Below are 21,821 nucleotides of genomic sequence, written 5' to 3' on the forward strand. Positions count from 1 at the left end.
GCTTTGGCCGAGCCCCCAAACTCTTGGTGCAGGGTTTGCTGTCGCCGCCTGGCTGAGCACAACCCCTCTGGTAACCCCAGGCCTGAGCTGTGCTAAATGCAAACCCCAGGAATGCCCAGCCCTGACCCGTTCAGGTCGCTGGGTGGGATGTGCATTCCCAAAGAGCCCAGCTTTTGGCCTGGGTGTGTGCTGAGGAGCCCCAGAACAGGGGAGAGCCCAGGAGGTGCTGTCAGAGCTCTTACCTGGCGATGCTCCACTCGGGCTCGATGTGCTGCACCTTGGGGTCATCGATGTACTCAAACAGCAAAGTTCTCTCCAGCTGAGCCCTGTCCACGCTGACAGAGACCTGAACAGCCCCCAGGCCGTGGGCTGAGGGTGCCGACACACAAACGATCTCATTCATGGATCGCCTGCACAGGAGGCAAACGGGCAGTGTTAATGGGGGGTGCAGGGGCAGAAACGGCCTTTGTCCTGTCCTGGGGCAGCTCATAAAGGGCTGAGCCTACAGCCAGCCCAGACTGGTACCTGGGAGGCTGCTGAGGTGGGCAGGGGGGTTTGGCATGGGCAGGAGGGTTTGGCATGGAGGGAAGGGTGGGGAGCTCTGCCCCGAGCTCTGCCCAGCGTGAGAGCAGCGCAGGCTCCCTCAAACCCCTCTTTGTGCCAAGCTGCAGCTCCCGCATCCCCCTGAACCCGCTGCCGGCTGCTGGGCGTGTGAAAACAGATGGCTGCCTTTTAAATGGGATGCATAAGCCGAGTGAAAAGCCAAATTCTTCCCCTCCCCACCCCGGTGCACACACGAGGCTCTTGTGAGCAGCACAATGGCTCCGTGCAGCCCCTGCCTGGGAAGGGCCGTGGCACCGGCACCACTGCCTCGCCTTTGTCTGCCCATCAGAGCGGGCTGACCCTGGCTCGGCGCTGCCTGGCTGGACACAACAGACCATCTGCTGCCACCAGAGCCCCAGAGAAGGTGGAGGCAGCGGCGCAGCGAGGCCAGAGCTTTGTGCACTGCCAGAGCACAAAGGCGCCGGTGGGTGGAGGGATGGAGAAGGGGAATGAGATCTGAGCATCCAGAACAGAGCTGGGAGGGACCACACGGCTCCTTGGACACTGATCCTACAAAAAGTGCTGGAGGGACATTCCTGGCAGGCCAGTGTTCCTGCACGGCCACCTGTGGTTGTCCTTCCTGCCCAGACCTCCCCTGGCTCGCTGGAATGTCAGTGTTCTTTCTGTGGCTCCTTTAGTTTTGGGTTCCCCCAGGGGAGAGGGCAGGTAGGTCTGCAGCACCTCACTGCCAGTCTGGTACTTAAATCAAAACCTGGCACTCCTGAACGGGCAACCTTCACCACCCTCACCATCCTCAGAGGCCCGTGCAGGTGCCTGGATGGCTGAGGCTCAAGTGCAGCCGTGTCCCTGCAAAGCTCTGAGCCTGTGTCTGCCAGGGGGACGGTGTGTGGTCCTTCTCGGGGTCCTTACACAGCCCCTGCCCTCCCTAAGGAGCACGGACATTTAGGGCATGGAACAGCAGGTACCACAATGTTCCCAGCTCACACCTTGGCCCTTCCACCCCCCACATCCGAGGGGACAGAAACAACCCCCCTGAAACTCCTCAAACCAACTGCACTTGACCATTGCTGCACCAACACATCCACCCCCTTCCTGCCCTGCTCCTGTTCCTTTTCCTGTCCTCACTTGGTTTTATCACATCCACCTTGGTTTCATTTAGCCACAAAGGCTTCCCTGTGTGAGGAGTGGGATCCTCCAACCGAGTCTCGGAGTGGTTCTGTGCAGCCTGATGGGTTCCTGCCCTGCTGCTGCCCACCCCGTGCCTGCCCAGCTCTGGCAGGAGCTCGGAGTGACGCAGGGCTGCTGGCAGAGCAGCTCCCGGCTCCCCGTGAGCAGCTAATTAGCTTTCTGTGCTATTACTGTGTCGTCATGGTGAATCTACCCACTCCTCCGATCAGAGAGGGGAGAATGGGGGAAGCTGTAATTAGAGGGAATCTCATTAGGAGCTGCTTCATCTCGTCAGGCTCCCCCCACGCCCTCGAGTACAATTGGAGCTCATTGCCTCAAAACAGTCCGAGGCAAAGCAAGTGCACGGCGTGGCCCCGGGTGAGGGATGGGGCACTCAGCCACTGCTCTCTGTCCTGCTGTCTTTAGCACACCCAGGGAACCCAAAGCTCGCCCAGGTTTTGCAGGGCAGTAGCTGCAGGCTGTCTGAATAGGATCAGGTGTTTAAGGGAGGGAATTCCAGGGCTGGCCCTACACTTCTGCTGGTGCTAACGCTGCTCCCTGTCTCCATCTGAGGCAGCAATTTGGCACCTTTGTTTTGGATGTGGAAGGAAATACTGATGGGGTGGTTACACTGCTTAACACCTGGAGGGCTGGGCTGCACTGGAAGGTTCTGGAATGCCCTGAGCACCATCCTGGCATGGATCCAGGACAAGCCCTGCTCAAAACCCAACGTGCTCCCACACCTGAACGCCCACAGCTCCCACATCCAAGAACCTCTCAGGCTTTTGGATGAGGAATTCACCTCCAGGGATCTCTGCTTTCCCAGAAACTTCCTCAGCTCCTCCTGGGCAGCCTAGTGAGGATCTGGGAGGCAGAATCCCTTTGGATAGCAGGTTGCCACCCAGGCTGTGCCCACTGGCAGCAGGGCGGGCAGGGCTGTGTACTGATACACACAGCTGTAAACCACACATCTCTTTTTTAACTAAGCCCCAGGAAAGCCCACTAAACCCTGCAAATGTCAACTCTGTGTTTACACTGCTGGGGAAAAAGCAAATTTGCCATCAAAATCCCAGAAGAGATTGATGGCTCTGCAAGTTCCTCAGCAGGAGGTGTCAGAAGACCCTCGCCTTGCTCAGCCCTGAGGTTCCCAGACCATTTTTAGGAGGTTGAGGCACCTGCAGCAGTGGCTACAGGAAAAGCAATGGAGGTCTGTGAAAAGAGAAAGGAGATATTTCATATAAATGTTCCATTTTCTTCAGGGCAGCCAGCCTGGGGGCAGGTACTGATGACCAATATAAGCATATTTCCATCCCAGTGGTGTTCCACTGTGATTTTCAGAGCAGTTACCATTGGAACAGCATTAAAATGAAATAATGAACAGCACTGACACCGATGAATCCCTCCCTTGCCATGCAAGCCTCCATCACAATAAAAGAGAAGATGGTCTCATGCAATAAAAGAGGGAATGGGAGCCTTAGGGGCTCCCAGATGGGTTTTTGCACATTCAGCTCCAGCAGATCCATGCTGGGATGGGAGCAGGAGGTGCTGCAGGAGCCTGTGCTGGTCTCTTACTCGTGGAACTCGCAGGTCTGGTTCCCCAGGAGCACGGACACGCGGCTGCCAGCCCCCAGGTAGTGGCCAGAGATGGTCACCATGGTCCCTCCCGACTCCGGGCCACGGCTGGGGCTCAGGAAACTCACAGCTGGAGTCTGCAGGAAGGAAAGGACAGCTCAGTGCTCCTGCTGCAGCCAGGGAGCTGCCCTGGCTGCCTGTGACAGTGCAGGGCGTCCCTGAGTGTGTCCAAGGCCAGCTTGGACAGGGCTTGGAGCAACCTGGGCTAGTGGAAGGTGTCCCTGGGGTGGGACAGGGTCTTTGAGGATCCCTTCCAACCCAAACCAGTCTGGGATTCCATAATCACTGTTCTGGGGGTACAAAGCTGTGGGAGCCCTGGTTTATTCACAGGGCGAGCTCTCGATCCCGCAAGCTGCGCTTGTCGAGTGGGCCACCAAAAATTGTGCAACACCAAGGGGAAAGCCCCAGAAAAAAAGCAGCAATTCCTGGATTGTCTTCTGGAGCTGAAGCCCCTCCGTGAGGCAGGCTCAGCTCCCGGGGGACACACGTGCTGTCCCCAGCAGGACACTCACCACGAACATGTACTGCTGCGCTGACTTGGCCGTGAACTCGGGCTTGCACTCTCCGATGCACAGGAGCACTGGGCCGGAGCTGATCCCTGGAAGCGCCTGCCCCATTTCACAGACGATCCTGGAAGCAGAAATGCCGCAGGGAAGCTTTGGCAGGAGGTGCCAGCAGTGCCCTGCACAGCTCCACACTGCCTTTATTTCTCCTTTCTCTCCCCCCCCCCCCCTTTTAACTTTGATATCTGCCTCTTTGGAAGAAGTTAATTACTGAGTCTATTTTTACCCTGTGTAGTAATTTAAACGGAAAAAAAAAAAATCAAAATTAGACATAATTATTACAAGCTGTAAACTCCAGAGCAAAGCAGAGCACTAATGGCAATATATTAGCCAGTAGCAAAGTGAGTGCGAAGTCCTCAGAGTAACAGATGAGTTCATTAAGGGAACAGCTCACACTGCAGACTCCCAGTTAATCAAAACTGGAGAAACCTGCTGGGAGATGATAGAGACAGCCCTGGAGAGCAGCTTCTGCTGGGGGACAGGGCTGGCTGCCACAGACGCCCTCGTGGTGGTCACAGGAGCTTGTCCCCGTGCTCCTGGTGTGGTCCAGCTCAGCCCCGTGGGCACATCCTGCGGCTGGGAAAGCTGCAGGGCCAGGGAAGAGCTGCTGGGGTTACCCACAACTGATGGCTGAATAACCCCAAAATCCCAGGGCAAAGCTGCAGGGCCAGGGAGAGCTGCTGGGGTTACCCACAACTGATGGCTGAATAACCCCAAAATCCCAGGGCAAAGCTGCAGGGCCAGGGAGAGCTGCTGGGGTTAGCCACGGCTGATCACCGTGGATGAATAACCCCCAAATCCCAGGGCAAAGCTGCAGGGCCAGGGAGAGCTGCTGGGGTTACCCACAACTGATGGCTGAATAACCCCAAAATCCCAGGGCAAAGCTGCAGGGCCAGGGAGAGCTGCTGGGGTTAGCCACGGCTGATCACCGTGGATGAATAACCCCCAAATCCCAGGGCACGGGGGATGTGTGACACCAGCTGGGGATGGGATCAAGCGGATGCCAGTCATGCCAGCAGGTTTGGGGGAGGTTTTCAGAGGGGCATCAGCTGGCAGGGCTCTCCAGATGGACCTGGATGCTGCTTGCTCCCACAGCAATGCCGGGAAGATAAATCCAAGAGCATCCCTGCAGGCTCTGGGAAGCTGAGGGTGGGAGGAACCTGCCCCCGACTGGAAATCTGAGAGGGGGATTGGAGACCTGGGGATGGGTAATTGGCCTCAGGGAGGAAAAGCTGAAGGTAGGAGTAACCTGCCTGAGGCAGGAGGTGCAGATCCACCCGTGAGGAGATACCTGTGGGGATCTGACCCTGGCAGTGGGAGCAGAGGAGAGCCAGAGCAGCCTCTGCCTGCTGAGGCTGAAGGAGAAGGAAGCGCTCACTCCTCTGCCCATCACACACAAAGACATAAAAGGCCCCAATTTGGGAAGGCAGCGTTCGAGCTGCCTCCAGCACCATTAAATTCACTGCAAATAAAATAAAACAATAAAATAAAATAAAATAAAATAAAATAAAATAAAATAAAATAAAATAAAATAAAATAAAATAAAATAAAATAAACCACGAAGACCGAAGGAAAAAAAGAAGCTGCTGTGCACAGGTGACGCCAGGAGGCCCGATGAAATGCACACATGCTGGTAAAGAGATGGAACGTGCACGTCCTCGTTGCTGCACATCAAAAGGGGTTGCCTGGAGAGACGCTGCCTTTGGAGAGCAGGGATTGAAGCGTCTCAGCTCCGAGCCTTCCTCTGCCACGTGCTCCTCGCTCTGCCTTTCAACCAGACGTCGCCCCTGCACCTCTCTGCCTGTTATTCCTTCACCTCTCCCTCCTCCTCCTCCTCCTGCAGACTGGCAGCGGGGACAGGAGGCCACTCTGAGCTTGGGGCCACGGCAAAGAAAGCCTGGGGGTGATTCCTGGCACGCCAAGGGCAGGAGAGGAGAGCGGAGGTTCTCTCTGCCGCGGGGAAACACCAAATACTCCACTGGTGCCAGCAGAGTAAGCAGCTGGGCAGGGCCGGGTGTGGCACAGGGCACAAGTGACCGGGTACACACCTGGCCCCGAGTCCCGCTCAAAGCCAAAGCCCCAGCAGGTACCTTGTTACAAAATGATGCATTCGGCAGAGCTGTAGGGTGCTGATTGCCGGGCTAAGTGGCCCTTTCACCAACATTAACCTAATTGCTGGCTGATAGATTGCGGGGCTGGAGCATATGGCAGAGTCATTACAGTCCTGGAATTCAGTCTGCCCACAGAACCCTTAAGAGGGTCCTTTTATCTGTATTCATCTTTAAAAGGCAGCTCTCATGCTAACGCTTGCTGTTATCTGCCCAGGGTAAATGTTTTAATGATGTTAACAAACTTTGAAAGCTCAAGAGCCGTAATTAGAGTCATGATTATAAAATCAGGGTTTCATACCATCAAAGGGGGATAATTTCATAATCTTCCGTCCTTTATTTGAAAAATAAAATATAACAAAGTACTGCGCGGCAGAACAGCCCCAACTGCTCGCAGTAAGCCGTGCTTGGAGCCATTCCTGCGGCAGCCCCAAGCACCCTTCACCCCGTGATGCCACATTCCCTGGCACTCTGCCCTGCCCCTCGCTGCTCCAGAGGGGCCAGCAATGCCCCTCCTGCCTCACAGCTGGGAAAGAAACACCAGGAATGGACAAAACCCAACCAGCGCCACCACGTGCTGCTGGTGACAGGTCCTGGGTCTGCTGGGCTCTGAGTGGGAGCCACCAAATGCATTTCCCAGCAGAGGACGAAGCCGGGGCAGATCTGTGCTGCTGGGAGCAGCCCCACACTCGCAGTCCTACTGCGCAGGACACCATCCTGGTCATGACACAACCCAAGGGGGACACATCACCTACATCTCCCGTCCCACCCAGCACAAATGTCCCCCCCAACACCCTCTCAGCACCTTGGCTCCCCCAGCGCAGCCCCGCGGGGCAGGAGAGGGGCGGGCGCCACGCCGTGGGGTCTATCCGCCCGTCTCCCCTGTTACAGGCCTGTTTTCTAATATTGGGCTGACGTTTTTCTTAGTGAAACGAATGGATTGACTCCAGTGGAGCCCACTCGGATTCCGGGGCTGTCACCGCCTCGCCCGCCTAACAAATGGCTGCGTGCAGCCGGCGGCGCCGGCGGAATTCCAAGTGGGATGGGGAGCGCGGGGAGGCGGCGGCGGCAAGGTGCTCATCAGCAAAGGTGCTTAGCCAAGCAGGAACCGCGGCGTGCAAGGAAACAGAACCTTTAATGAAAGCTTAAAGGGCTGCTTAACCCCTGCAGAGAGAGTCCAGTGCGCGGGAGTGCGCAGGAATGCGCAGGAACGTGCGGGGATACGCGGGAATGTGCTGGAATCCCTTCCCATGCCCGCCTCCACAGCCCTTCCTGCAGGTGCCTGGGCTCCAGGTGAGTTTTTGGCCTCCTGAGCGCTGGCCGGAGGTCAGGGAGGAGCTCTGTGGGGTGCCCGGCCCTGGGGACGCGTGGTGGGGACAGGGGAGGGGACACTCACTGCTCGGCCACGACGTAGTGCTCGGGCAGGGGCGTGCACTGCACCCCGGCCACCTGCACGCCCTGCGCGATCTCCGAGAAGTCCAGGCCCAGGTTCACGCCTCGGATGGTCACCCTCGTCCCTCCTTCCGGGGGCCCCGACACCGTCAGGATCTGCAGGGAGACAGGACACAGGGAAGCTGAGGCGACGTCCCCACCGTGCCCGTTCTTCAGCCCCACCCCCGGTTTGGAAGCACTGCTCCTGCTCCTGCTGCCAAACCAGCCAGGCCCACCCCTCACGGCTCTTCTGCCTGTCCTGGAGGAGCCCAAGGATGCTGAAATCCACCTGTGCCGTGCTCCAGGAGAGCTCCAAGGTCCCTGAGCCGGCCATGAAGAGTGGGCAGTGCCATTCCCAGAAATCCTTGCAGAAGGATAAACCTGGCTCCTATTTTCTCTATCCAGAGCAGGGTAAGTCACCTTCCAGAAGCAGCCTGGTGCTTGGAGAACTTTACCTTCTGCCTTGGCTGTTCTCTGAATGTTAATGTCACATTTTATTAGTGACTTGGCACCTCAAATGACTTAAAAATGTTAAAGGGTGAGGTGTGTGCTTTCAAGCTGCCTGTTTATAGCCTGCCTCAGCCATAAGCATCCCTGCTTCCCTGGACTTGCATTAAGGACGAGCTCCTCTTCAATTAGGAGTATAAATTTCAATAATGCATGGTCACAAAATTTGGACCCAGGACTCTCAGACAGTTATCCTGAATCTGCCACCGCTCTGTTGTTGCTCTTGGGTGAGTTTCTAATCTTCCCCGTGCTGCAGCTGTTATTAATAAATAAACACAATCCATAATAATGCAATTTAATTAATTTAATGGATAAATCTTGTTTACGCTTCTTTGTTCCACCCTTGTCTTTGGCAAAAAAACTTGAGCTCTTCAGAACGTTTTCCTCGCTGTTTCCAGATGGATGGGTGGTTTTTTTCCACCTCCTCAGGAGTGAGGAAGGCAGTCAGACACCAGTGCCACCAGGACACCCCATCCCAGTGACCTGGCCCACAGCAGCCCCCGTGGGCCACCCCTGTCCCCATCACTTCTGTGCTTCCCAGCTCCCCAGAGCATCTCCAAAAAGACATCCACGATCTTCAAGACGGAATCCCACCATCCCCACTAAACCAATGGCCACATCCACTTGGTTTTTGAGCACTGACTCCAGCACTTCCCTGGGCTTTCTGTCCCATTTTTGGCTGCACGTGCTGAGGTTATTCCAACTCCATGCCAGAGCCACCAAGCCACCCCCTCCTTCCTCCACATCCTTTAATTCCCACCTCCCTCTCCCCTCCACTGCCTGATGGAGGTTTTTAATTTATTCACCACGCACTGCCTGTTGTGCTGCTGTTCCCTGTAACTCACACCACGGCCTGTCTTGTATCATTTAGCTCCGGGAAGCTCGACGTGCTCATAAAGCCACTACAAACCCAAGCTGGGTTGTGTTACACCGAGTCCTGGAGGCCTGGCAGTGTTTACATCACTGGTGGGGAATCACCTGAACTTGCCTGACAGTTACAACTGTCCTTTGCAGCTCTGGATGATGCTAAAATGCATTTACTGGGGCACTTATTCCGCCGTCTCGTTGTCTCATCACTGCTCAAAAAAAAAAAAAAAAGAAGCCACCGCTTGCCATTTCCTGACCTGAGCAGAAGCAGCGGGGCTGAGCAGCCTCCCTGAACAAAGCCCAGCTGATGCTGTATTTTAAAAATGTCCTGACCTGGAAAATCCCCAATATGGAGCTCCACTCGACCTAGATTTTAGTGGCCACTAATTGAACAGTTTTGAAGTAACTGTGCCATAAAGCAGCCCCAGGGTTAGAACAGATGCATTCAATTAATTACAGCTGGAGAGATTCAGTCAAAATCGCAGAAAGAAGATAAGTCTTAAAGGTCCCGGTGCACCCAGAGCTGGGGACCCTCCGAGCAGCATCCTGGGCTCCTCGCCGGGGTGAGGATGAGGCACCTCCAGCACAGCCAGCCCCTGGTCTGCCTTAATCCCAGCTGGGCTGTGCTGGGAGCTGCAGGGCTGCCAGGCCAGATTTCTGATCTGAGACAGACAGGATTAGCAAGAAATAGTCCCCAGTTTCAAGGAAATCACTTCACTAGACTGGCTTTTCACTTAGAGCTCTGTGGAGGATGAAAAGGGCCTGCACAGGGCAGCTGAGAAAGAGCAAGGCCACCACCAGGAACTGGACCTTTGCTGTTTAGGAATCCACACCTCTGCTGGAAGTTTTTTCAGGTTGTTTGCTAAACTGAAGCATCTTGAAAGTGACTGAGATCTGAGCGGGGTGTGGGAGGCAGAATTACTCTGGGCAGGTCACCTCTCCCCACGGCACGAGACGAATCCCAACCCAGCCCCTGTAGCAGTGCTGGACAGCTCAGGTGTGCAGCCCTGTGTGATCCATAAAATGGGCTGGCTACAGGGGTGAGGGGGGTGCCAGGAGCTCGGTCACCCTCACACCCTGCCCTTGATCAGGGAAGGGTCACAGGTGCTCCAGAGCTGCTTCTCTTATTGCTGCTTTTTACCTGAAACCAAGGGACCCCCAAGGCTGGGATCCAAGAGACCCCCAAGGCTGGAGTCCAAGGGATTCCCAAGGCTTGGATCCAAGGGACCCCCAAGGCTGGGATCCAAGAGACCCCCAAGGCTGGGATCAAAGAGACCCCCAAAGCTTGGATCCAAGGGACCCCCAAGGCTGGAGTCCAAGGGATTCCCAAGGCTGGAGTCCAAGGGATCCCTGAGGTTGGGATCCAAGGATCCCAGGGATCCAGGAGCCCCAGCCCAGTGCTAGAACCCTTCCCCTCGCAGCCTGCAGAAGACACGGCTCCAACAACGAGGGATAAATGTTCTCAGTGTCATGTCTTGCTGCTTGAATCTTTCAGCATTTCTGACACGAAGCAACATTTTGCCTGCAGAAGAAGTCAGCGAGGAGCCGGGGAGAGCTGGAGCCGGGGCTGGCCGGGAGCTGCAGGGAAGCCAGGAGCCCCGTGCAGCAAGCCCTTGGCATCTGTTCGGGTGCAGAGAGAGCACCCAATCAACGGCACGGCCCCTGCCCCCTCCCCAGGCCCCATCCACCTCCATCCTCTTTGTGCTCTTTTGCTCCTGCTCTAAGCCCTGGATCCCAGCTGATGAGCCCAGCGGGGAAGCGGCACATGAGCATTGTCATCCCGGCATGATCCCTCCTTGTCTCTGCCTCAGCTGATGGCACATTCAGAACCTAATTGTTATCTCAGCAGAGCAACTCCATTATTCAGCCTGACACTGCCCCCCCTTCAGCTGTTTGTTGCACTGATGTTATATTAATGAGGCCTGCAAATAAATGAATAGGAGATCAGAGCGCCGCTTGTTCCCAGAAAACTGATTTTTATTTATTTATTGCTAAGGCCACAGACCGGGTGGAAGTTTTAAGCTGCTGAGGGGACATTGCTGGGGAGGGCTGGGCCTCTCACGCAGTGAAAAGACTGCAAATACCCCGCTGCTCATTTACTTTTAGAACTATTAAGACACAATCTCTTCTTATTTATGCATCCGCTGAAGGCGCTGGCGCCTGGGAGCCAGGCCCCTGACCTCAGGCTTGTCACAAAGAGTGAACCTGGCCAGATGAAGCAGGAGGAGTGGAAACCAACCCATATTAAAGGCTCTTTTACTCTGGGTAATCCAGGCTGCAATGTGAGCTCCAGTATGAGAGCAAACCCTGCTCCCCAGTCCGGTCACTGCTGGTGCCCAAGGGATGGGGGACGTGGCACCAGTGCCAGCTCTGGACCTGCCAGGCCCAGGTCAGCCCCCGCAGGGCAGGGTGTCCTCCCAGCTGTACAGCTCTGCAGCACTGGGCATTGTGTGCCCAAAATCCTGAGAAAGCTCAGATGTTGGGAAAGGACCCAACAGCAGCGAAAGCTGGGGAGGTCTCATGGTCTCCTCCAGAGTCTCACTCTGAGGGCTGAGACACAGACCTGTGGATGGAGTCAAGAAATCTGTAACAGCAGAGCTCTGCTCTTTTCTGCTTGGACAGAGCCCAAGAGTATTGCTTTCAAGTTGGACGGTGATAAAACACTTGGTGGCAGTGCCCTGCCTGCAGCCAGCTGCCAGAGCCAGCCTGGCACTGCTCACATGCAAGTCACTTGGTGCCTCTCCCCTTCTCTGCCCAGCTCAAGGAGGAGCAGATAAATGATTCCAGGATTTCTTTGACTTGACAACTTTCTGCATGGTTTATGGGGAAGCAAATCTCAGTAGAGGCTGTTTTGCTTCCTGTAGCATAATCTTGTGCAGCAGAACAGCACTCGGGCAAGAGAAGTTTGGGTCCTGCCCAGTGGCAGGGCAAGGGGAAGATCCAGGGAAGCCTTTAAGGATCATTTTATCTCTTGGTAGGACAGCTGAGACTTGGAAAACAAAGAGACCAACCAAGCAGGGAAAGGACAGGCTTCCAACCCTTTTTAATGCTTTCCCATCCCTGCACAACCAGCCCCAGCAAATCCCAGCAGCTCCACTCTGCCCTGTACAAAACACTGCACGAGAGAAACACCTGCCCAGCAAAGTGCAACACTGCTGGGCAGAAGGCCTAAGGCAGAAATACCAAAGTCTGGAAAGGTCCCTGAGGATGGATGGACCCTCCTCAGCAACATCGTTCTCCTGCCAGCCCCACCCAGCCCTGATAGAGCAGCAGCCTCTGTGCTTCCTCCTCTCCTCCTTAGGAGGAGGTTGATGCCTCCCTCCCACGGGATCTGAGCCAGTTTAGTTAAACCAGTGTAGAAAGTAATTTAATTTAAGAGGAGATTTCCACACTCACTTGAGTTCTGATCCAGCTGGCAGATTTTGGGTGCTGAGCAGCGCTGCCACCAGCATTAGTGTAAGAAGCAACTCTGCTCCTCCTGTGTTACACCTTTTGCAGTGTGGACACACACCCAGGGCAAGGGAGGCATTTTTGGGGGGATTTAATTAACTGAGAAACCCAAACCTTCCTTCTTTCCCACCCGACAGGAGCGTCATCCCTCACAGCAGCGTTAACAGAGCGAGTGCGGTTTCACTGCTGGAAATGCTCCTGGGACACATTTTGCATCCCTCAGTGGGCTGAACAGAAATATCAGAACCACCAACTCCAGACTAATTAGCTCCCTGGTTTAATTAGCATTCCCGTGGCGGTCACCGCGGCGCGGGTGGGGCGGAGGCCGCGCACTAAAACCGTCCCAGAAAGTTCCGGAGCGTTTTATCCGCGTTTCTCAGGGCCGGGCGGATTTTGGGACAGCCCAGGGGGGAGGAGCGGGCCGGGGGCGCCAGGCTCACCTCGGTGATGCGCGGGTTGGAGCACTTGACGTTGTGGCTGGACCAGTCGAGCCAGGGCTGCGCGCCCGGGGAGCCGCAGTGGGGCCGCAGGGTGCACTTGGCCTCGCCGCTGCACCAGCCGCACTCGAACTTGGGGTCGGCCTTGAGGCACAGCCCGCAGCTCTCGCGCTGCGCCGCGCACTTGTACAGGTGCACTGCGGGGACAGGGCACGGCGGGGCTCAGCGACGGGCTCGGGACACGGCTGGGACTGGGGATTCACTTGGGACAGAGATGGGATTGGGGATTCACTCGGGACACGGCTGGGATTGGGGGATTGCCTCAGGACACAGCTGGGACTGGGGATTCACTCGGGACACGGCTGGGACTGGGATTCACTCGGGACAGAGATGGGATTGGGGATTCACTCAGGACACGGCTGGGATTGGGGATTCACTTGGGACAGAGATGGGATTGGGGATTCACTCAGGACACGGCTGGGATTGGGGATTCACTTGGGACATGGCTGGGATTGGGGGATTGCCTCAGGACAGAGATGGGATTGGGGATTCACTCGGGACACGGCTGGGATTGGGGATTCACTCAGGACAGAGATGGGATTGGGGATTCACTCGGGACATGGCTGGGATTGGGGATTCACTTGGGACAGAGATGGGATTGGGGATTCACTCGGGACAGAGCTGGGACTGGGGATTCACTTGGGACACGGCTGGGATTGGGGATTCACTCGGGACAGAACTGGGATTAAGGGATTCCCTTGGGATACAGCTGGGATTGAGGGATTCCCTTGACGTACAACTGGGATATACCCTTGGGGTGTAGTTGGGATTGAGGGAATTCCAAGGGACACAACTGGGATGGACAAATTCCCTTGGGACGCAGCTGGGATTGGGGTATTCCCTTGGGATGCAGTTGGGATTGAGGTATTCCCTCAGGACACAGCTGGGATTGAGGTATTCCCTCAGGATACAACCAGGATTGGGGTATTCCCTCGGGACACAGCTGGGATTGGGGTATTCCCTCAGGACACAGCTGGGATTGGGGTATTCCCTTGGGACACAGCTGGGATTGGGGTATTCCCTTGGGATGCAGTTGGGATTGGGGTATTCCCTCAGGACACAGCTGGGATTGGGGTATTCCCTCAGGACACAGCTGCTCCTGGACTTGCCCAGCCCAGCACAAGCTCAGCTTTGTCTCCCCAAGCCGCAGGTGCCCCTGCACAGGTGGATCCCAAAGCCAAGGCTCAGGGAGCAGCACCAGGAGTGCAGGGAGCTGCTCTCCTCCGCAGGGTGACCCTCAGTGGTCCCGGTGTCTCTGCCCCAACAGCCCCTCTCCAGCCCCCCACCGCCCATGGCCTGAAGCCAACTGAAGCAGATTTTACCTTTCAGATTCTCCGGGTTGTCAATGACGAAGTTCCCGTTCCAAACCACGGCAAAGTCCACTGCCAAGTTGCTGATGTCCATCCCATCATAGAGGTACTGCAGGGCAAGATCCAGAGCGAAATGCTTGGGGAGACCACACTCCCAAAGAGGGTTTTTTGAGAGAAACCATCTTTATTGTCTGCTTAGAAACACCTGCTGGTGCCTCAGACACCACATTTTTACACTTCATCTCCAGGGTTCTGCTTTTCCCTTCTCCTCATCAGGAGGAGATAATTAAATCAGATCTAGTCCTTGTGAGAGGTAGCAGATTAATTATTCCACTTGCAGTGGTTGCTCTCGTCACTCAGTCTCTGGCCTACCAACACAGCCCCTCCAGTCAACCAGACTGGGACTGCTGCCTTCAGGCTGCTTCTTGCCCAGTTTGTGCACCCCAGTGTGACTGGGAGCTCCAAAGCCCCACTGCAGAGCTCTGCAGGTGGAACAGGAAACAGCTGAGCAAAAACAGGTGGTGCAGAGCCCCAGCCACTGTCTCAGCCTGCTCCAGGATAGCACTGGCTTGAATTATTCCCCTTTTTATGACATCCTGGGGGCTGTGGCTGAGTGAGGCTGGATGCTTCAGCTGAATTCCCAGTGAATGCTGAAATTCCCATTATCACACCCAGCAGTGGCCAGGCCTCACTCTGGTGCTCTCTTTAGGCCAACCGAGAGCTGCTAAAAAGACTTCAAAATGTGAGTGAGCATTGCCATCCTCTCTGGGACCAGGGAGTGGTGATTAGAGCAGGGCAGCCTGCTCTCCTGTCCCTGGGCAGGAGCTGTGCAGTTTTAACTCACGTTTGACTGTACTGGCTCACCCTGCCTGGGTTTTACTAAGCTGGTGTGGAACAAGAAGCTGAGAGTCCAGAACGGCCCTCACACCCTCCCCCTACCACTTCCTATCAGCCCAACAGCAATAAAAGTGCTTCTCTAATGCTTATAAATCACTCTGGATAGGAAAAGTACTATATACTATTAATACATTTATTATCCACCAAGCTGCAAGGCCCAGAGATGGCCAGCGATGTATAAATATCCAGTAAAACTTTTAAAAATTCAAAACTTCATTAACAATTTAAGACCATCTGCACTGAATTTTCAAGTGGACCCTGTTCTGCTGCCTAAAACAAACTGACTGTGCCCTTTTTGCCCAGGGCCCTTTCCGAGCACATGGTGAGCAGAGGAAGGGCCACGCTTGTCCCTGCTTGTCCCCAGCTGTGGAGGGACACTGGAGACCCAAATTTGGGCTGTGGATCAGGACGGGGCTGCCTGCATTTGCCATTTGTGTTTTGGCATCCCAAGGTACCCACCAGGGTGACTTTGGGGTGCCCATGGCGAGGCTGAGCCCCGTCCTGAGGAGGGGATCAGCGTGCCCTGCTCCTCGGGCAGCATCACCCGGTGATTCCCCTCTCCAGCCCTGCTCTGCTCTCTCCCCTGGCAGCTTCCCTTTCCCCCTCCTTCCCCGCTCTCCAGCACTGCTCTGTTCATCCAGCCACCGTGACCTGGGATCTGACAGCTCCCCGATAAGGGGTCTGTGATTCTCCTTATCTCCCCGTGTGTGAATTAGCCTGCCTTAACACCTCCCGCATTCCCTCCTCCTCCTCCTCCTCCTCCCCTTCCCCGGGCTGACCCCCCCACCGGCAGCCAGGGCACTCCAGATAAGGCATCTCCTCCCCGCGGGCGCTCTCCCACCTGGGAGCCGGGATTAGAGGGATTTCCCAGCCGCCCTGCCCAGCCCTGCTCTCACCGAGCTGTTCTGGCACTGCACGCTGGAGCTGTTGAAGCGCAGGGCGGGCACCCTGTGCACGATGCCCTGGATGCTGAGCACGCACTCGTAGCCCCTCTGGCCCGACTGGGGCTGCGGCAGGTTCCTGGCCTTCAGCGTGATGGGCTTCACCTCTCCCACCGGGATCAGGATCTCCTCCGTGGGGAAGAGCTGCGGGCAGTCCTGGGAGGCAAGGGGAGAAGGTGGGAGGTTATGGTGAAACATAAACTTTAAGAGATTTTAGAGGAGTTAAAAGGACTCTGTAAGGAGGCCTTGATGAAGTTAAGAGTTAGTAGTTAACTAATAATTGATTGCTTGTCAACACAATGTTTAGTTAGCTGGGTTTGTAATGAAGAATATAGAAACTGACAAACAGCTTTTAGGAACATGAGACAGTTGTGGGCCTCCTCTGTTCTGAAGACAAGGAATGGGAGTTCTACCAAGGTTCATTTGTCATATTTGCATTGAAAAGGTAGAAAGGTCAGAATGAGGAAGACTTCATTTACTTCCTCATTCTGGGACCCCTCCCCATGAAAGGGACCACCGACCCATTTCAAGGAACAAACTACGCATGCTTAACGGCTTTTGGAATGATTAGCACACGGAGCGAGGAATGGGATGGACCAAAGTGATGAATATGTATTTGTATTTTGGGTATTCAGTTGATTTTGGCTTGTATGTTTTAGGATTTTAGCTTTGATGGTTTTTGTCTGTAACCCTGCAGTTCTTCAGTGTATAACTCCGCACACAGCGCGAGCTGCTGCTCTCCCATTTTGGTCAGACACAACAATTCCTCCTCAGGCCTGGGAATCAAGGACACCTCACTGCTTCAGGCTGCCAGAGATGGAAACAAAACCATGACACCTTCCCATCCAAACCACCTGTGACTCTGTGAAGCACCACTGCACAGTTCACCCAAGCACAAACCAAATGTCTGAATGAAACCCTGAGATGGACCACAAAAAACGACTTGTCAGCTCCTGGTAACTGTGTGCCATCCCTCCCGTGAGATCTCAACATCCCAAACATTATCTCTGCACAACACGCTGGGAAATACAATTTTTCTTCAATTTCTACACCAGGGACTGCAACACGCTGAGACAAAGGCTCTGACCATCAGCTCTATTTACATTCTGCTCAGCTCTAATTTGCTTTGATCTAATGGAACAAGGAACCTAAGTACCTGTAAGCACCTGACACTGAATGATTAATCCCAAGCTAAAGCAGGAGTTTAGAACAAACACGTTCCCTCTGCCAAATCCCAGCCTGGCATCCCAAGCCCTTTGCCCTCCAGCCTGGGGATGAAAGGAAATCCTGCTGATGGCAATGCCAGGCAGCCATCCTGCCCAGGATCCCGCTAGGACAGCGTGTCCAGGGGGAAAATCCCCCCTCCCCAAGGCAGGCTCCCCCTCCAGCTCCCAGCCAGGGCCATGGGAAGTTGTTTCAGCACTGGCTCCAGCGAGCTGTAAATGAGAAACAGATGCTCTGGTCTAGAGGAGCCACTAACTTAAACTGCAGCCTCATAAACCTTTTTAGTGGCACTTTTTCCGTATATATATATTTTATTTTATTTCTAACAGGGACTTTCACGGATTAACAGCCAAGAGTGATTTCAAACTCCATCAGCTGCGCTGGGGAGGGAAGGGAGGCCCTTTCCTGCAGTGGAGTGGGTTCACAGGCTGGAAGGGAATGGCATTCCCTGCTTCCCAGTGACCCTGGCACCACGGATCCAACCCAGCTCATCACCAGCAAACTCCCTGGACTCACAGCATTTTCCATCCAGCTCCTCCAAGCTGACTCTGCACGTTCCTTCCTCTCCTGAAGCACCACTCGCCTGTGCCACCTTCCACTCAACACCTGCCTGCATGGAGGGTTTGCTTTTCACCTCAAAGTCCCATTGAGCAGCAGCAGGAGACAAATGGCCCCGCTCCAGAGAGGGGCCCAGCCCCGTGGGACGCCCGTGGGCTGGAAGGAAAAGCAACCTGGAGCTGCAGAATCTTTACCCCATTACAACTGAAAACAAAAAAAAATCTATGCTTGCATCACCAGTGGGAGAACTTCAGCGCACAGTCCTGAAAATAATGAATATGTTATGGACCATTATCCTTCCTGGCCAGCTCCGTCCGTGAGGCGACTGCTAAGGAAAGGCTCCTGCCTTCCCTGGGAAGGGAATGGGAGAGGGCTCCCATCCCCACATCTGCTCCCTGAGCTCAAAACACTGGCAGCAGAAATGGTTCTGCCATTATTAGAGATGAGTGGGGCAAAATATATATATATATATATGTATATTTAATTTGTTTTCATTCCTTTGGTTCCAGTGGAAGGAAAATGTCACATTGGGATTGTGGGGAAAGTGAGGCAGGCGCAGCCTGAGCAGAAGCGAGGCGGCCCCTCCGTGCTGGCTGACAGCTCCAGTGATCACACTAACAAGGGATCCACATTTTGGGATGGAGAGATCCGTAGGAAGATGCCAGACTCCAGAAAACCCAGGATGCTCGTGGGCAGCCACACTGCTGCGGGCAGTGGCTGCTGAATTTCTCAGCTGAGCGAGTGGAGCTGCCAGGGCTGGGGAGGGCTCGGGTCAGCTCGGACCCTGCACGCCCCGTGGAGCCCCTGTGAGCCATTTCCAGCCTCACTGCTCGGCTTTCAGGGCTTTTCTTTTTCCACTTTGTTTTTTAAATTGCTGCCTCAGTGATGTGCGCCCCAAATTCCTGCACAGCCACATCCCTGCATCCCCAAATCCCTGAAAACCCATGTCCCTGCGCCCCAAATTCCTGCACAGCCACATCCCTGCATCCCCAAATCCCTGAAAACCCATGTCCCTGCACCTCAAATCCCTGCACAGCCACATCCCTGCACCCCAAATCCCTGAAGACCCATGTCCCTCACCTGAATTCCTGCACAGCCACATCCCTGCACCCCAAATCCCTGAAAAACCCATGTCCCTGCACCTGAATCCCTGCACAGCCACATCCCTGCACCCCAAATCCTTGCAAACCCATGTCCCTGCACCTGAATCCCTGCACAGCCACATCCCTGCACCCCAAATCCCTGCACTCCCACATCCCTGCACACACAGCCCTTCCCACAGACCCTGTGTGGGGGTTTTGGCTCTCACATGGCTGCTGCTGCAGGAGAACAGCCTGGCAGGGTGGTTTTGTCCCTCCACCACCTCTCCCAGCTGCTCCCTGGTGCAAAAGCCAGTGTTCAGGTGGATTATTTCGTTAGGGTGTTGAGCAGGGCCTGTGTCCATGCGGGTTCCCCTGACAGGAATTTCCCGGTGCACTGGGAAGGGGCTGGCAGCACCAGCCCTGCTCCTGGGGCTGAGCTCTGTGGCTCTGGCCGCGAGAAACACCCAGAAAACACCGAATAAAGGCGGTGGAATACACAACTTGTTCCGTAATCAGTTTACTTTGTTTTTTAATTCATGAGAGGTAAATCCTGCTGCGAGTTAGAAAGGCCATTATTGCCTCCTCTCGCTAAACAAACAGGCAGAATCCTCTCATTATCCTCCTTGACTTCCCTGCGCCAGAATAAACACGGATCAGATCTGCTGGAGGAAGACAAGGCTCCGCTGCCTGAGTGGCACAGACTCTCGGGGAATATTCTGCCTGTGAAGTATCAGCACACACAATTTACAAAGACATTTTATGCTTCTCCAACACTTTTTAGCCTCAAAGACTCCAAGGTCTATAAATACCTTAAAGACCCGCGTTCTGCAGCTGTCTCTGGAGCAGAACAGAGCACCCATGGTTATTATTTGTGTTTAACCGAGCAGTTTTAGTAGGTCAAACCTCCTTGCTCTTATTTGGGGAAAAAAATTGCCTAGAAATGGCAGGCAATTCTTCTGACTATGGGATTTAGCCCAAATGGCTAAATAGACTGTTTTTGTACTTTTCATCTTCAAAAATCCCCTGCAAACTCTCCACAAATGTTAACTTGCTGCACGTTATTTTAAAGTTATAAACATAACCCAATCTGGCACGTGAATGTAAACCCCTGGTTCACAGTTGTGCTCCCAATGATATAAATTACAGTCCCTGTCACTCATGGAAACACATTATCCTTCATTTATGCCACTGGAAAGGAGAGCAGACCCTGTTCCTTAGAAACCAGACATGAAAGGGAGGCAGCTGGAGCCGAGCCTGGTAAATTCCTTCCCCACACCATTAGCCCCGAGCTGCGGGCACGTGCTGTAACCTGGGTCTCCTCCATCAATTTGGGAGGCAGGGGGATATTTACAGCCACGGAGGGAACCTTTCCCTCCTGTAAACAACCCTTTGTGCGCCAGAGGTGAGCACAGGAGCGCTTCCCTGGCACGGGGACAGGTTTCAGGCAGGAACATCTCCCTCTGCTCCCACAGCCCTTCCCCACCTGGCTCCTTCCCTCCCATCACCAAACACGGCTGATAAAAGCACTGCCACAGCTCGGAGCTGAGGGAATTTTGCTGAAACCGAGCTTTTTGTTCCTATTTCAGGCAAAGGCATGTCCCCAAAGTCAGGTGTGAGACTGCAAAGCCATTGGCTGGCTTTGGTGGCCTGAGATGTGGCTCTGAGTCACCTCCGGCTCATCCCAGCTCTGCTGCCGTGGGGATGGGCAGGACAGGCGTGAGGACGGGCTGATTTTGTTTTGTTTCCTTCAAGGCACATCAAGCAGCACTCAGCACCCAAGGGCACAGCCAGGGGCAAGGGCGTCGCCATAAAATCAGTGGGAATTCAAGGGAGCTCCTGAAATCCCCGGATCTGAAACTCTCTGTCCCCAGATCAGCGTCCCCCCTGTGGAAATGGCATTATCAGCACACGCTGGACATCAAAGAGGGACGGGCTCTCACATTCCGGGGAGCTAAGAGGATTTATTTGGTTCTAGCTCTCCTCTGGGATGGGGTGTAAGGATGCTTATGAATCCACATTCCTCTTCATCTGGGAGCTTCAGACATTTAGAGAGAGGCATCATGAAACCTCTCACACAAACCAAACCACATCAGGCACATTAAGATGGCATCATTGCCTTGATCTGGGGTTTTGTAAAGTGGGACAATCGGTGCCTCACGAGAATCTCTTGCAGAAATCCTGATTTAGTGGGAGCAAGGTCTGAGCAAGCACCTTCTGCTGACAGTGAAGACTCTGACCAGGAAAAGGATGGGAAAATAATTGCTTCTCTAATAATTAACTCCCAAAGAACTGCCTACCTGGAAATGGAGACCTCAGAGGAGTTGGGTTCCCCCATCTCAGAAATTCCCAGGAGAGGGAGGACACCAGGAGCAGCCAGCTCTGTCCTGCAAGATCCCTCTGCTGTAAAGGCTGTGAAATATCTGTATTCATTGACCAGTGACCCCAAACCACGTGTGCCACATTTCCACTTTTCCTAAAGCACCCACCCACCTTTGGGGCTTCCACATCTGTCCCTGAGCTCTGCCCTTGGATGTGAGCAAACAATTCCTGTTGGCAGGGCAGGTGGAGGGATGAGAAAAGCTCTCTGGGCTGTATTTCCACGCAGGCAGGGCAGGAAGGCAGCACTTAGCCCGGTCTGTGGGGGCAGAACCTTGCAAGGAGCAAGAGCACAGCTCATGGAGAAGGAATTTCTCTCCCCCATCTCCTCGTGAAGTGGCTGAGGCTTTGAGCTCTTGTTCCTCCTCCAGACAGACAACTCCTGGGAGCATCAAAGGGAGCTCGTTACACATCCAATCCCACTGGGACGCCAGTTCTGATGGGCCAGGAGTAAAAGGGAATATTCAAGATATTTTCCCTTAAATTAAAGATAAAGATGCGAGCAAATTTGCAGGCCCGTGTGAACACGTGTGTAAACCTTACGTAAGGAGAGGCACAGGGGACTGAAAGTAGGGCACAGACACGGAGATCACCCGCTCCAAACACCACTGGCTCTGCTGGGGAGGGAGCCAGGGTAAGCACAAACA

The 21,821-nt window shown here is 54.5% G+C and overlaps 1 protein-coding gene across 1 annotated transcript in view; it reads right to left on the reverse strand.

Moving 5' to 3' along the window:
• PLXNA2 (plexin A2) overlaps window positions 1–21,821 on the reverse strand; it is a 140,893-nt gene that overhangs the window by 24,490 nt on the left and 94,582 nt on the right. Inside the window, exons 10-16 of the mRNA XM_053998046.1 lie at window positions 15,890–16,090; window positions 14,109–14,205; window positions 12,730–12,923; window positions 7,431–7,582; window positions 3,876–3,993; window positions 3,304–3,440; window positions 243–410 (exon numbers count right to left, since the gene is read on the reverse strand). Coding sequence (XP_053854021.1) covers window positions 243–410; window positions 3,304–3,440; window positions 3,876–3,993; window positions 7,431–7,582; window positions 12,730–12,923; window positions 14,109–14,205; window positions 15,890–16,090 — 1,067 coding nt within the window. The remainder of the gene's footprint in view (window positions 1–242; window positions 411–3,303; window positions 3,441–3,875; window positions 3,994–7,430; window positions 7,583–12,729; window positions 12,924–14,108; window positions 14,206–15,889; window positions 16,091–21,821) is intronic.

This window comes from Vidua macroura, chromosome 24, assembly GCF_024509145.1.
Source record: "Vidua macroura isolate BioBank_ID:100142 chromosome 24, ASM2450914v1, whole genome shotgun sequence".
NCBI classification, from domain to species: Eukaryota; Metazoa; Chordata; class Aves; order Passeriformes; family Viduidae; genus Vidua; species Vidua macroura.